Consider the following 14857-nt stretch of genomic DNA (forward strand, 5'->3'; position numbering starts at 1 on the left):
AGGCATTGCACTCTCTCTCTCTACCTATGACCTTGCTGTTTGCCTCCACGTGTGCTGTGTAAATCCCAGATCCTATAAGAAATAAACCTGTAGTTTTTCAAAGTTCCCTGATGCTTATTGCTGAGGAGCATCTTGAATAAAAGCAGAACCCCAGGCTTTGCGCTCTCTCCCTCTACCTATGACCTTGCTGTTTGCTCCCATGTGTGTTGTGTAAATCCCCAGTCCTATAAGAAATAAACCTGTATTTTTCCAAAGTTCCCTGATGGTTTATTGCTGAGAGGCATCTTGAAATCATAATAAAAACCACCCGAATGGGTCCAACCACAACATTGGTAATTAATAGACTGAGATGACAAAATATATAACTTTTAAAATGTAGAAGTCTGGAGCAGGCTCTTAGAATAATTAATTTTCTTCTGTTTACTTAGGACAATGACCTAATAATATGGTTAATGATCACTGAACTGATAAAAAAAAAAAAGCCAACTCACTATTTAAAGAGAGATTTTAACAACAGATAAAGGGATGGACTCCTTGCTACTGGTGTAGGATCTAAGTCCAGGTAAGAACCTTTGAGAACCTCTAATTTCAGTGTTTCTTCTATGGGAGAAACTGCCACAGATTTCAAGGGAAAAAATGTTTCGATGAACATGATAAATATTACATGTTTTATGCTTTGTCTTCAGCACACTTATATTTCAGCCTATAAAATTTATTAAATATGACTTCTGGAGATAGATGAGCCTCAGGTTTCTATGCTCTGAAAGTTAAAATGTAGAAAATAAGACATTCATAATTTAAAAATAAATTTTGAAACACTGTTACCATTACTTTCTAGATAAGTGAAACTTCAAGTTAAAAAAAACGGATCTCTGTTTACCTTCTCAAAATATACTACAAGGCATTTATTTTCACTGACTATATGGAATAATTAGATGTATTCCCTACTTTTTTTTATCCCATATTAACTGGATAATATAGGGTGGAGAGTTAGTTGGCAAACATAAAAAAAATGGGACATGTCTCAAAGTCACTTACCCACCTCTACGTTCCTGTTTCAACTCATTTGACTCAAGGTGAGGACAAAGAAAGAAGTTTTCTAGATAATTTTGTCTCTGATCAAATGAGAAAAAAATTTTTCCCAGCATGGTTCCTGGCATAAACTAAGAATTCAATAAATATTAGTTCCCTTCTCCAATTCAGGAAGGTGGCTATTCTTAATAGACCATTGTGACTGCAAAAGTGAGGTAGAAAATGAAGAAAATCCTTCCTAAAAGGTCTAAAAAGTTAATAAATTTGTTTTCTCTTTTTTTCCTCCTCAGTTCCATAGGTATACAGTAGAGACTGGGTCACCTGGCTTGCACTGCTTTTTTATGATCTAACAGTAAAAGCTTGACACAGGTAAGGAGAGGCTAATGAGATTCTGCCCTCCACTCCAGCCCAATCAAAATGAGGCAGAACTGGGCTGTTCTGTTGAAGAAAGAATGGCAGTGCTGTGTCTGAATGCCTGTGGTTCTGTCTTAGAAACATATTGTGTCCCCAAAGTGTATTTAAATGTCAGTTGTTTGGGGCCCTGAGGGGGGAAAAAAAAAGTGTCCAGAGAAAAGTAAGTTAAATTCTCCAATCAGGTTTAAAATGCCATGATGAAGTAAAAAGTGTGGTGGTAAGAGTCAAACCTAAATTGATACTCCAACTCCGTTATTACTTTGAGGTTACCTATTACAATTCAGTCTTTCTCAGACATGAGGGGGGGAAGTCCTACATTTCCCACTTTTTTGCTATTTTTTCTTGGTATCTAGGAGAGAGGTATGGAATTGTAATCTATCTGAGAAAGTTGTAGAAATAACAGGGAAAAGTAATGACTGTGTTACAAGTTATAAGCAGCAGTGTGAGAAAGGTTTTTTTCAATTGGGAGTAACTGGGAAAATATCTAACAAGAGTGATTTGGGGCAGAATTACAATGAAAAGATGAGGAAGAACATTACAGGTTAAGAAGAAACATAGGGCAGAGCGTTCTAGGGACACTTGGTTCCATATGGCTGTAGGTGCTAATGGATGTGTTGGGAAATGAGACTAAAAACAAGGGCTGGGTTTAGTTTGTAAAGAATCTCAAATAAGAAGTGTGAATTTTATTCTGTATGATACAGGGGACCTCTGAAAGACTCTGAAGATGGATATGATAGAAATAAAATAAGAAATCATAATTTAATCAAATGCAATAAACAGGGCTAGACTGCAATAAAGAATACTTGTTCACAGGGCTCCTGGGTGACTCAGTTGGTTAAGTGTCCAGCACTTGATTTTGGCTCAGGTCAGGATCTCAGGGTCATTGGGGAGCCTGCCTGAGATTCTCTCTGCCTCTCTTCCCCTCCCCTGCTCACTCGCTCTCTCTAAAAAAAAAAATTAAAGAACAAGAAAAAAGAAAAAAGAAAAAGAATACTTGTTCAGTAGCCAAAAAACAAAGCACAACAAACAGAACTAAAGCTATAGGGTGTATATACACCTCATAAATCATTCAAAGAGATTTTCAGGAATAGATTTAAGTGGAAAAAATGACTTCCTAACCATTTAAATTCTGGGGAAAGATACAGAAAAAGGTATTCATGAAAAATATAACAGGAAATTTATCAAAGGGCTGGTTATGACTTTGGGGTCCCTAACTACTGATTTCTTCCTCATTCTTCTCCACTTAGTAACTGAAAAGGTATAGGCATGTTTGGAGCACATGCAAAAAAAGTGGAATAACTAGGATTTACTTAGATGTACATAGACGTGGGTTTTTGCATTGATGCATATGTTTACATACACATGATAATATCTTCAGGTATTTATCACTTCTACAGTTATACATTATCTATTAAATTGGCATTATATATATTCATTGTCTTTATAATATAAGGACTCAATAAGTCCTGATTGAATAAATTAATAAAATACATAGTTGATCCTCATTATTCATGGATTCAGCATTTGTGAACTTGCCTTCTCACTAAAATTTATTTGTAACCCCAAAATCAATACTAATGTTCTTTATGGTCATCCATAAACTTGTCCAGAGTGGCAAAAAATCTGAGTTATCCAAAACACACGGTCCCAGCTGAGGTCAGACAAATGTGGCTCTGCCTTCTTTTTTTAGCTCTCATGTTCTAAACAAGTGTTCTTTTCACAGTTTATTTAGAGCCATAATTTTTCACTTTTGTGCATTTTTTTGATGATTTTGCTGTTTAAACAGCTCCCAAGTATAGTGCTGAAGTGTGGGCCAGTGTTCCTAAGTGCAAGAAGGACGTGATGCACATGATGGAAAGAGTATATGAGTTACATAGGCATCCCTCAGGCATGAGCAAGACAGTGCTATTGGCCACAAACTTAAAATTAATGGGAGAGAGCCAAAGCATAAGAGACTGTTAAAAACTGAGAACAAACTGAGGGTTGATGGGGGGTGGGAGGGAGGGGAGGGTGGGTGATGGGTATTGAGGAGGGCACCTTTTGGGATGAGCACTGGGTGTTGTATGGAAACCAATTTGTCAATAAATTTCATATATATAAAAAAAATCAGATTATTAAAATCCACCTATATTCAAAAAAAAAATTAATGGATCAACAATATACATTAAATAAGATATCTTTAAACAGAAGCACACATGAAACAAGGTTATAAATTGATTGGTTGATGAAAATGATGTGGCCAGAGATACACGGACATCTAACCCTCTATTAGGAACAATGTTCAGGTCTTGCTGTTTGCATCAACTTTATAGAATACAAGTATGGCAAATAATAAGAATCAACTGCACATATGACATATTTTAAATATATTGTATAATTATAGCCCTATTAATTATCATATATCTATGCTTATGTGTGTTTCTATATATAAATATCTTAGATACATAAGTATGTATTATGCAGATATGTATAAACAAGAATACATTTTCTAAACCTCAGCAAAGAACTCACTGTTCCATATAAAAGAGCAAATCTAAGGAACAAGTTGACTCATTTTACTAGTCTTTAAAGTAGAGGCTTAATAAAATAAGTCAATCAGAGAAAGATACATACCATATGATTTTACTTATATGGAGAATTTAAGAAACAAAGCAAATGAGCAAAGAGAGATAGAGAGAGAAACCCAGAAACAGATTTTTTAACTATAGAGAACAAACTGATGGTTACCAGAGGGGAGATGGGCGGGGGGAAAATGGGTTAAATAGGTGATGGGGATTAAGAAGTATACTTATGATGAGCAATGGGTATTGTATGGAATTATTAAATCACTATGTATTACACCTGAAACTAATTATTACACTGTGCTGACTGGAATTTAAATAAAAACTCAAAAAATTGAAATTAAAATAGAGGTTTAACAATTTACAAAATTATAATTTATCTTGCATTTTGACCTCAAAATTCATAAGAATTTATCTTACACATAAATAAAATGACATATTAAAAAAATTTTCTAAGGGCGCCTGGGTGGCTCAGTCGGTTAAGCGTCCGACTTCAGCTCAGGTCATGATCTCGCGGTCTGTGAGTTCGAGCCCCGCGAGGGGCTCTGTGCTGACAGCTCAGAGCCTGGAGCCTGTTTCAGATTCTGTGTGTGTCTCTCTCTCTCTGACCCTCCCCCGTTCATGCTCTATCTCTCACTGTCTCACAAATTAATCAACGTTAAAATTTAAAAAAAAAAATTTCTAGTATGAAATATTTAGACACTGAATGTTTATCAACATGTAACTAGATATATTATGGACAATAGGATAACTACAACCATAAAGAAACTGAAAAAAGTCATTTATTAATATAAAGTAGCATAAAAAGGTAGAGAGCAGTGTTAACGGTATGCCACCATCTGTGTTAAAAAAGGAAGCTATTATGTATTTAATTAAAAATGCAGATCACATTTCTGGATAATATTCACTGAGAACTGGTTAAATTAGTCCTCAGAATAAGAGACTGGATGTTGGGTAGACAAGGGCTACAGAAAGATTCTTTAATATACGTCTTTTTGATGTTTCGTACTTTCAAATACATATATTTTACATACATGCAACTGCATACATTTTATCTTCAAAAGTAAATGAACAAAATAAAAATAAAGTAGGGTTGTGATAGTGGTAAGGTCAAGCATGGCCAGAGTCTCTCTGAGAGGTACTCTTTAACAAGTCCAAACTCGACCTGCATTTCATACCTGGTTCCTGAGGTATTTCTTCCATGAAACATTCTTAGGTCACTCTAATTACAATTCCTTACATTATTTTTCTGTCTACCCATTTTGACTGTCTACTATGTACAAGGCACGGTTTGACCCTTTGTAAAACTATAAAGATGAATTAAATATATATTTGCCTACCTAAATTTTATAATGGAGATATGTGAAACATTTAAATTTTTCTTTCAGTACTTTAAATTTTTTATCTCATCTAGTGTATGATCTATACTATTCATTTGTTGTTTCAAATTATTTTCAGAAATTTATCTTCCCAATCAAATTATAATCCCTGGAAATTAGGACTCTGTGTGTGCATGTGTTTCCCCCTTCCTTTGGTGTCTAGCATTTGCCTAGTGCTCTGGACATTGAAGACCCCGAATGAGTATTAGTGGGTTTATCTATTGATTAATGTCAGCCTTACAGCATATTTCTGAATTATATATTGTCGAAGTGAAATAAATTATCCTTTTTCTCCCTGAATAGGTGGTCGTTTCAAACCAAGCATCAACTACAATTGAAAACACTCAATGATGGACCCAAATCAACATTTGGAAAAGACAGCAGAGACAACACCTTCAGAGAAAAGGGAAACTAGATGCTGCAATGGATTCAGGGTAGAAAGAATTTCATGTTTCCAAATTAAAACAAGTGAAGGGGGAATTTTTTTTAAAAAAACCACAGCCAGTTTTTAAAAAGAATATTTCATTTCAAATTAGCATTTTTAATGAAAGCATACACTAAAATATTAATAGAATGATCTATATCATGATTTAAATGAGTCTTTAAATCTGAAAAAAGGAATTTCTTAGTGATACTACCACTGGCTAAGAGTTTGTTAATGTTAAAAATTTAGAAGTCTTTTGTAAATTTTTTTTTCAATGTTTATTTATTTTTGGGACAAAGAGAGACAGAGCATGAACGGGGGAGGGGCAGAGAGAGAGGGAGACACAGAATCGGAAACAGGCTCCAGGCTCTGAGCCATCAGCCCGGAGCCTGACGCGGGGCTCGAACTCACGGACTGCGAGATCGTGACCTGGCTGAAGTCGGACGCTTAACCGACTGCGCCACCCAGGCGCCCCTATAAGTCTTTTGATTTAGAAATCTTCTCTTTGGTACTTGATGGACCAAAAGATATTTATAGATGTCATTAAAATAAGTCACTATATAATGAATAATATATAAATATATTCTTAGAATTGACTTATAAGCAATGGATTATTTAGTCTTGTGAATCACTTTGCGGTCTTGACCTAATAATTTTTTTTTCTTTTAGAGAAAGGCATTTTTCATTCTAATAATTTAAATAACAGAGTATGGTGGAAAAAAGATTTGTAGTAATAATCGAAAGACGTCCAAACACCTAGTTACTAACTACTAACTTAGGACAGCCATTTAATTTTTTCACATGCAAGTTACTGAAAATAATAATCTTGTGTTTTGATTTTGTCTTAAAACTATGAGACATTAAACGGTAGACTGTATTGGGATTTTCATAGAATAAAGTACTCCCTGAGCACAGTGTTGAAGAAACAAAGATTGAGGAAAATTGAGAAGTTTGCCTAAATTCATCTAGCTTGTAAATCAAAAACTTTTAAACCCACGTCAAAGCCTTTAAACTCCTGTAGAGAAGTTTTGAAGAAATAAAAAAATATATATAATAATAATCATGGCTGCCTTTTATCAATATTTTGAATTTTTTTTGTTTTTTGTTTTTTTGTTTTTTTTTTACTCACAGATGTAGTCTTAATTGCTGAATAAGGACTACAGAAGTCAGACTCAATTGCAATAATGTTATGTAAGGCCCCTTTTAACTTTGTCCAGAGAACATGTTTTGTTTGTTTTCAGATATTACTGATAAAGTCTGTTCTGATGAAATATTTGAACAGCAGTCACAGGTAAAAGGTAGTGGTAAATGTAAGTCTAAGGGTAATATGGTGTGCTGGGCTGTTTCTGCTTCTTTTTATTTATTTTTATTTTTATTTTTTAATATGAAATTTATTGTCAAATTGGTTTCCATACACCACCAGTGCTCATCCCAACAGGTGCCCTCCTCAATACCCATCACCCACCCTACTCTCCCTCCCACCCCCCATCAACACTCAGTTTATTCTCAGTATTTAAGAGTGTCTTATGGTTTGGCTCCCCCTTCTCTAACCTTTTTTTTGTTTGTTTTTCCCCTCCCCGATGATCTTCTGTTAAGTTTCTCAGTATCCACATAAGAGTGAAGGCATATGGTATCTGTCTTTCTTTGTATGTCTTATTTCACTGAGCATAACACTCTCCAGTTCTATCCACATTGCTACAAAAGGCCATATTTCATTCTTTCTCATTGCCACATAGTACTCCATTGTGTATATAACCACAATTTCTTTATCCATTCATCAGTTGATGGACATTTAGGCTCTTTCTGTAATTTGGCTATTGTTGAAAGTGCTGCCATAAACATTGGGGTACAAGTGCCCCTATGCATCAGCACTCCTGTATCCCTTGGGTAAATTCCTAGCAGTGCTATTGCTGGGTCATAGGGTAGATCTATTTTTAATTTTTTGAGGAACCTCCACACTGTTTTCCAGGGCGGCTGCACCAGTTTGCATTCCCACAAACAGTGCAAGAGAGTTCCCATTTCTCCACATCCTCTCCACCATCTATAGTCTCCCGATTTGTTCATTTTAGCCACTCTGACTGGTGTGAAGTGGTATCTGAGTGTGGTTTTGATTTGTATTTCCCTGATGAGAAGCTATGTTGAGCACCTTTTCATGTGCCTGTTGGCCATCTGGATGTCTTTTTTAGAGAAGTGTCTATTCATGTTTTCTGCCCATTTCTTCACTAGATTATTTGTTTTTTGGGTGTGGAGTTTGGTGAGCTCTTTATAGATTTTGGATACTAGCCCTTTGTCCGATATGTCATTTGCAAAATCTTTTCCCATTCCATTGGTTGCCTTTTAGTTTTGTTGATTATTTCCTTTGCAATGCAGAAGCTTTTTATCTTGATGAGGTCCCAATAGTTCATTTTTGCTTTTAATTCCCTTGCCTTTGGGAATGTGTCAAGTAAGAAATTGCTGCGGCTGAGGTCAGAGAGGTTTTTTTCCTGCTTTCTCCTCTAGGGTTTTGATGGTTTCCTGTCACATTCAGGTCTTTTATCCATTTTGAGTTTATTTTTGTGAATGGTGTAAGAAAGTGGTCTAGTTTCATTCTTCCGCATGTTGCTGTCCAGTTCTCCCAGCACCATTTGTTAAAGTATGTTGAAAACTATAGAAAGCTTATGAAGGAAATTGAAGAAGATATAAAGAAATGGAAAAACATTCTATGCTCATGGATTGGAAGAATAAATATTGTTAAAATGTCAATACTACCCAAAGCTATCTATACATGCAATGCAATCCCAATCAATATTGCACCAGCATTCTTCTCGAAACTAGAACAAGCAATCCTAAAATTTGTATGGAACCACAAAAGACCCCAAATAGCCAAAGTAATTTTGAAGAAGAAGACCAAAGCAGGAGGCATCACAATCCCAGACTTTAGCCTCTTCTACAAAGCTGTCATCATCAAGAGAGCATGGTATTGGCACAAAAACAGACACATAGACCAATGGAATAGAATAGAGACTTCAGAATTAGACCCAGAAAAGTATGGCCAACTAATCTTTGACAAAGCAGGAAAGAATATCCAATGGAAAAAAAAAAAAAAACAATCTCTCTGCTTCTTTTTAACATTAAGGGTTACAGTAATTTCATTTGCATATGCATAGTAAAGTGACAACAATCTGGCTGAAACAATTAAAATTGCTAGAACAGTCCCTTGGAGCATATTTGGAGAGGAGCTAGAAGTTAGAAAGTTTGTGTGTATAATGTATATTAATTGCAGTCTAATAATCTAGACCAGAGAGCAATAATAACAATAGAAGTTAACATTTATTGAGCACATATTATATGCCAGACCCTGTTCTAGTGTTATATTTCTTTTAGTAGGTTTATTCCTTACCAAAATTCCATCAGCCAGATGCTATTATCTCTCTTTTACAGATGAAAAAACTTAGATACAGAGAGGGCAAATGAATACTTCTCAGTCCCAAAGCTGGTAAGTGGTGGAGCCACGGTCTGAACTTAGGCAGTCTGATTCCAAATCCCATGCTCCCAATTCTATTCCACATTTCTGAAGTAACTATAGCTTTCCATAATATTAGACCCCTTATGATGTTCTGGTAGGTAGGGATTTATAAGTAGGCTATTTAATCATCTTCCTCATTTTATATTTTCAAATATTCACCTTCAGACCAACTATTTTCAGTATCAGGCAACCATAGGATTCTTACACTTGTTTATGTGCATGGCACACACATTTACACATGTTATTATTGGCATGTATATACAAACTCAGAGATGTATAAAAGTGCAAATAGATAATAGGTTTTTAAAAATAAAAACAACATAATTTGATTCTTTCATCCCCCTTTTCCTCAATTTTTGGGAAATTGGAGGAAATATACAAGAATATATATATTCTTCATCTTTACACTTGATATTTCTGTGTTTCAGATTTCTTATACTTTTATGTTACAATAAAATTTCAAGACAAGAAATAGTAATGCATCATCATCAAAACCCATATATAATAGGACAAAAGTAAAGGTCCCCCCTCTTTGCCTTCATTCCTACTCACCCTCCAAAAATAACCAGAATAACCATCCCTTATGTAATCATCAGTGGTATTCATATCCTGTGTTTCCACTTTTCACATTAGCCTTTAGCCTTATTAGCCTTTTTGCTATTTATCAAAAATGCTGAGCAAACTTCTGACTTGGAGAAGTTTGCACTTGTTTTCCCATCTGAACGTTCTATTTCCAGATACCTTGCTCCTTCATTTTATTCACATTTCATTACCTCATCCTTGACCACCCTGTATAAAATACCCTTAGTTATTCATAACACTTTGATAAGATTTATTTTTTTCAAAGCATTATCACCACCTGACACTGACACACAAACACACATATGTATATGTGTGTGTGCATACATATGTCCTTAATGGCTCAAAAAAATAAATGTGTTAGAGTTCTCTCATAATCTTAAAGTCCTGACGTTCAGAAGTCTGAAATGAGTCACAATGTACTAAAATCAAGGTGTTAGCAAGGCTGTGTTCGTTTCTGGAGTCTCTAGGGGGAAAAGCCACTTCCTTGCCTTTTCCAACTTCTAGAGGCTGCCCAAAGTTTGTGGCTAGGCTCTCTTTCATATGGAAAGCTCATGGTCAGTCAAGTAATTCTCACACTGCATCACATGAACACTGACTGTTAGGCTTCTCTCTTCCACATTTAAAAGACCCTTGTGATCCCATTGGGTTAACCAGGATAATTTAGGATAATCTCTTTAAGGTCATCTGATTAACAAGTTTAATTACATTTGCAACCTTAATACCTCCTTTCCATGTTACATAATATATTCATAGATAGGCAGAATAACAGCCCTCAAAGAAACATGTCTAGGTCCTAATCTCCAAAACTTGTGAAAAAAAATATATAGTTTGTGTATGTACTAATTTATTTATATTTATATATGTGTGTGTGTGTGTATATATATATGCACTGTTTGTATATTATATATGTTTAATATACTTATATATTTAATATATTTATATATTTAGCTTTGGTACATTGTATGTTTCTAGTAATTTATTCATATCCTTTAAGTTACCCAGTTTGTTGGTGTATATCTTTTCATATTAGTTTCTAATGATCCTTTTTATTTCTATGGCATCAATTATAATGTATTTTTTTATCATTTCTGATTTTATTTATTTGAGTGTGCTTTTTTTCTTAATCTAAGGGTTTGTCAATTTTTTACTCTTTTAAAATAACCAACTTACTGATTTTTCCTATTGTTTTCTTATGTTATTTATTATTTCTGTTCTACCTTTTGTTATTTCCATCCTTCTGCTAACTTTGGTCTTAGTTTGTTCTTTTTCTAGCTCATTGATATGTGAAGTTAGATGGTTTATTTGAGGTCTTTCCTCCTCCTTTTAACTTGGGTGCTTATCACTATGAACATCTCTTAATACTACTTTTGCTGCATTCCATAATTTTTGGTACACTGTGTTTTCGTTTTTGTTTGTTTTGAGGTATTTTCAATTTTTTGTTTGAATTCTTCTTTGACCCATTTTTATTTGAGAACGTGTTGTTTAATTTCACATATTTGTGAATTTTCCAATTTTCTTTCTGCTGTCGATTTCTAGCTTTATTCTATTGTGGGGGGAAAAGATACTCTATATGTTTTCAATCTTTAATTTGTTAAGGATTTTTATGACCTAACATGTGATATATCTTGGAAAAAGATATGTGTACACTTAACACAAATGTATATTTTGTTGTTGTTAGGTAGAATGTCCTATATATGTTGTTCAGGTTCATTTGGTTTATAGTATCATTCAAGTTCTCTATTTCTTTACTGATCTTCTATCCAGGTGTTCTATCCATTATGTAAAATGAGGTATTAAAGGCTCCTACTATTACTGTATTGCCATATATTTTCCTGCTGTATTGTATATATTTCTGTTCTGTCAATGTTTGCTTTATATATTTAGGCATTCTGATGTTGGAGATATCTATATCTATATCTATATCTATATCTATATCTATATCTATATCTATATCTATATCTATATCATCTATATCATCTATATCTATATCTATCTATATCTATAGATATAGATAGATATTATATATAATAATATATATAAATAAATATTATATATATATATATATATATATATATATATATATATAATAGTTATATCTTCCTGGTCATTTGACACCTTTATCATTATATAATGTCTTTTTGTGCTTCTTGTGACATTTTTATTTAAATTCTATTTTGCCTGACATCAGTGCAACCATTCCTGTTTTCCTTTGGTTACCAATTGCGTGAAATCGCTTCTTCCATCACTTCACTTTCAGCCTATATGTGTCCTTAAATCTAAAGTGAGTTTCTTGTAAACAGGGCAGAGTGGAGTCTTGTTTCTCTTTTTTATACATTCAGCCACTTTATGTCTTTTGTTTGGGGAGTTTAATCCATTTACATTTAAAGTAATTATTGATAGAAATGATTTACTATTGTTAAAGTATTGTTTTCTGTTAGTCTTATACAAGTATACGTCAGAGATATTTAGGCTTTGGTTCCAGACCACCCCAATAAAGCAACAATCACAGTAAAGGGAGCCAAGTGTTTTTTTTTTGGTTTCTTAGTGCACACAAGTTAGGTTTATACTACAATGTAGTTTAAGTGTGCAATAGCGTTATGTCAAAAAAACACAACAATAATGTACATATCTTAACTAAAAAAATACTTTATTGCTAAAAAATGTTAACCAGAAATTTATAATCTTTTTGCTTATGGAGGGTCTTGCCCCAAAGTTCATGGCTGTTGAAAGATCAGGGTGGTAGTTACTAAAGGTTGGGACAGCTATGGCAATTCCTTTTTTAAAAATGCTCATTTATTTATTTTGGGAGAGAGAGAGAGAGAAAGTGACTGAGAGAGAATGAGCAGGGGGAGGGGCAGGGAAAGAGGGGTGGTGGGGAGAGAGAATCCCAACCAGGCTCTGTGCTGACAGCCCCAGTAGGGTTCGAACTCACGAACTGTGGGATCATGACCTGAGCTGAAATCAAGAGTCAGATGCTTAACTGAGTGAGCCACCCAGGTGCCCCGTGCTGTGGCAACTTCTTAAAATAAGACACAGCGAAGTTTGCTACATTGATTGACTCTTCCTTTTGCAATTTCTCTGTAGCATGAAATGTTTGATAGCATTTCACCCACAGTAGAACTTCTTTCAGAATCGGAGTTAATCCTCTCAAACCCTGTTCCTGCTTTATCAGCTAAGTTGATGTAATATTCTAAATTGTTCATTGTCATTTCAACAATCTTCATAGCATCTTCACCAGGAGTAGATTCCATCTAAAGAAACTAACTTTCTTTGTTTATCCACAAGAAGCAACTCCTCTTCCATTAAAGTTTGATCAGGAGATTACAACAATTCAGTCAAACCTTCAGGCTCCACTTCCAAGTCCAGTTCTCTTGCTATTTCTACTACATCTGCAATTACTTTCTCCTGAAGTCTTAAACCCTCAAAGTCATCCAAGATGGTTGAAATCAACTTTATCTATACTCCTGTTAATATTGATATTTTGACTCCTTCCCATGAATCATGAGTATTTCTAATGGCATCAGAATGGTGAATCCTTTCCAGAGGTTTTCAATTAACTTTGCCTAGATCCATCAAAAGAATGACTATCTATGGCAGCTCTAGCCTTATGAAATGTATTTGGTAAATAGTAAGACTTGAAAGTAGAAATTACTCCTTGATCCATGGGCTGCAGAATGGATGCTGTGTTAACAGGCTTGAAACAATGTTACAATAATAATATCAAAGGTCACTGATCACAGATCACCTTATTAAATATAGTAATAATGAAAAAAAGTTTGAAATATTGCAAGAATTATCCAAATGTGACACAGAAACATGAAGTGAGAAAATGCTGATGGAAAAATGATGCTAATAAACTTGCTTGCCACAAACCTTCCATTTGCAAAATGCACAACATCTGCAAAGCACAATGAAGTGAAAGCTCAATATAATGAGGTATGCCTATAGTTCTTTTATCTGTTTTTTTCAGTCTTGTCTTTCCTTGTGTTTTGTTATTTTTTAAAATTGATATGCTTTGATTCCTCTCTCTCTCTCTTTTTTAAAAGTTCATTTGTTTTGAGAGCATGCATAAGTGGGGGAGGGTCAAAGAGAAAGGGAAAGAGGGAGAATCTTCCACACTAGCAGTGCAGAACCCAACATGGGTCTCAAACCCAAGAACTGTGAGATCGTGACCTGAGCTGAAATCGGGAGTAGGACACTTAATTGACTGAGCCACCCAGGTGCCCCTCTCTTTTTCTTTTGTGTAAATTCTATAGGAATTGTGTGTGTGTGTGTGTGTGTGTGTGTGTGTGTGTGTGGTTAAATTGGTGTTTACATAAAATATCTATAGTTATACCATTATGTTAAACTGATAACAACTTATGTTTAATAGCACACAAAAACTCAACATTTTAACTCCCTCACCTACTTTATGCTATTGTTGTCACATTTTGCATCTATTTATATTGTGTACCTTTTAAATATTTTAGTTACAGTTATTTAAAAATATTTTTGTCTCTTAACTTCTATATTAGAATTACCAGTGAATTTATTCACCACTATTATAGTAATAATTATAGTAATACGGTGTTCTGTATTTGTTAATGTACATACCTTACAGTTTCATATTTTCTTATGCTATCCTGTTGCTGCTTCGCATAATTTAGTTTCAACTAAAAGAATTCTCTTGAGCATTTCTTGTAAGGGAGGTCTAGTCTTGATAAACTCCTTCAGTTTTTGTCTGGGAAAGTCTTTATCTCTCCTGCACTTTTGAAGGAGAGTTTTGCCAGGTATAGTATTCTTAGTTGGCAGGGTTTTTTTTTTTCTTTCTGCACTTTAAGCATTTTGTCCCATTCCCGCTGGCCTTCAAGGTCCTCATAAAATCTGATATTCATCTTTTTGGGGTTCCCTTGTATGTAACAAGTTGCTTTTCTCTTGATTCTTTAAAAATTCTCTCTTTATTTTTGACTTTTGACAACTC

The 14857-nt window shown here is 34.4% G+C and overlaps 1 protein-coding gene across 1 annotated transcript in view; it reads left to right on the forward strand.

The window, feature by feature from the left end:
* Positions 1-1319: 1319 nt before the first annotated feature.
* Positions 1320-14857, forward strand: part of SLCO1B3 (solute carrier organic anion transporter family member 1B3) — a 69287-nt gene continuing 55749 nt past the window's right edge. Inside the window, exons 1-2 of the mRNA XM_047066902.1 lie at positions 1320-1401; positions 5690-5820. Of these exons, the coding sequence (XP_046922858.1) occupies positions 5734-5820 (87 nt within the window). The 5' untranslated portion in view covers positions 1320-1401; positions 5690-5733. The remainder of the gene's footprint in view (positions 1402-5689; positions 5821-14857) is intronic.

The sequence above is a fragment of the Lynx rufus genome, unplaced genomic scaffold, assembly GCF_022079265.1.
Source record: "Lynx rufus isolate CCGP_SWC_20201006 ecotype Redwood Valley unplaced genomic scaffold, mLynRuf1.p SCAF_7, whole genome shotgun sequence".
In the NCBI taxonomy this organism is placed as follows: domain Eukaryota; kingdom Metazoa; phylum Chordata; class Mammalia; order Carnivora; family Felidae; genus Lynx; species Lynx rufus.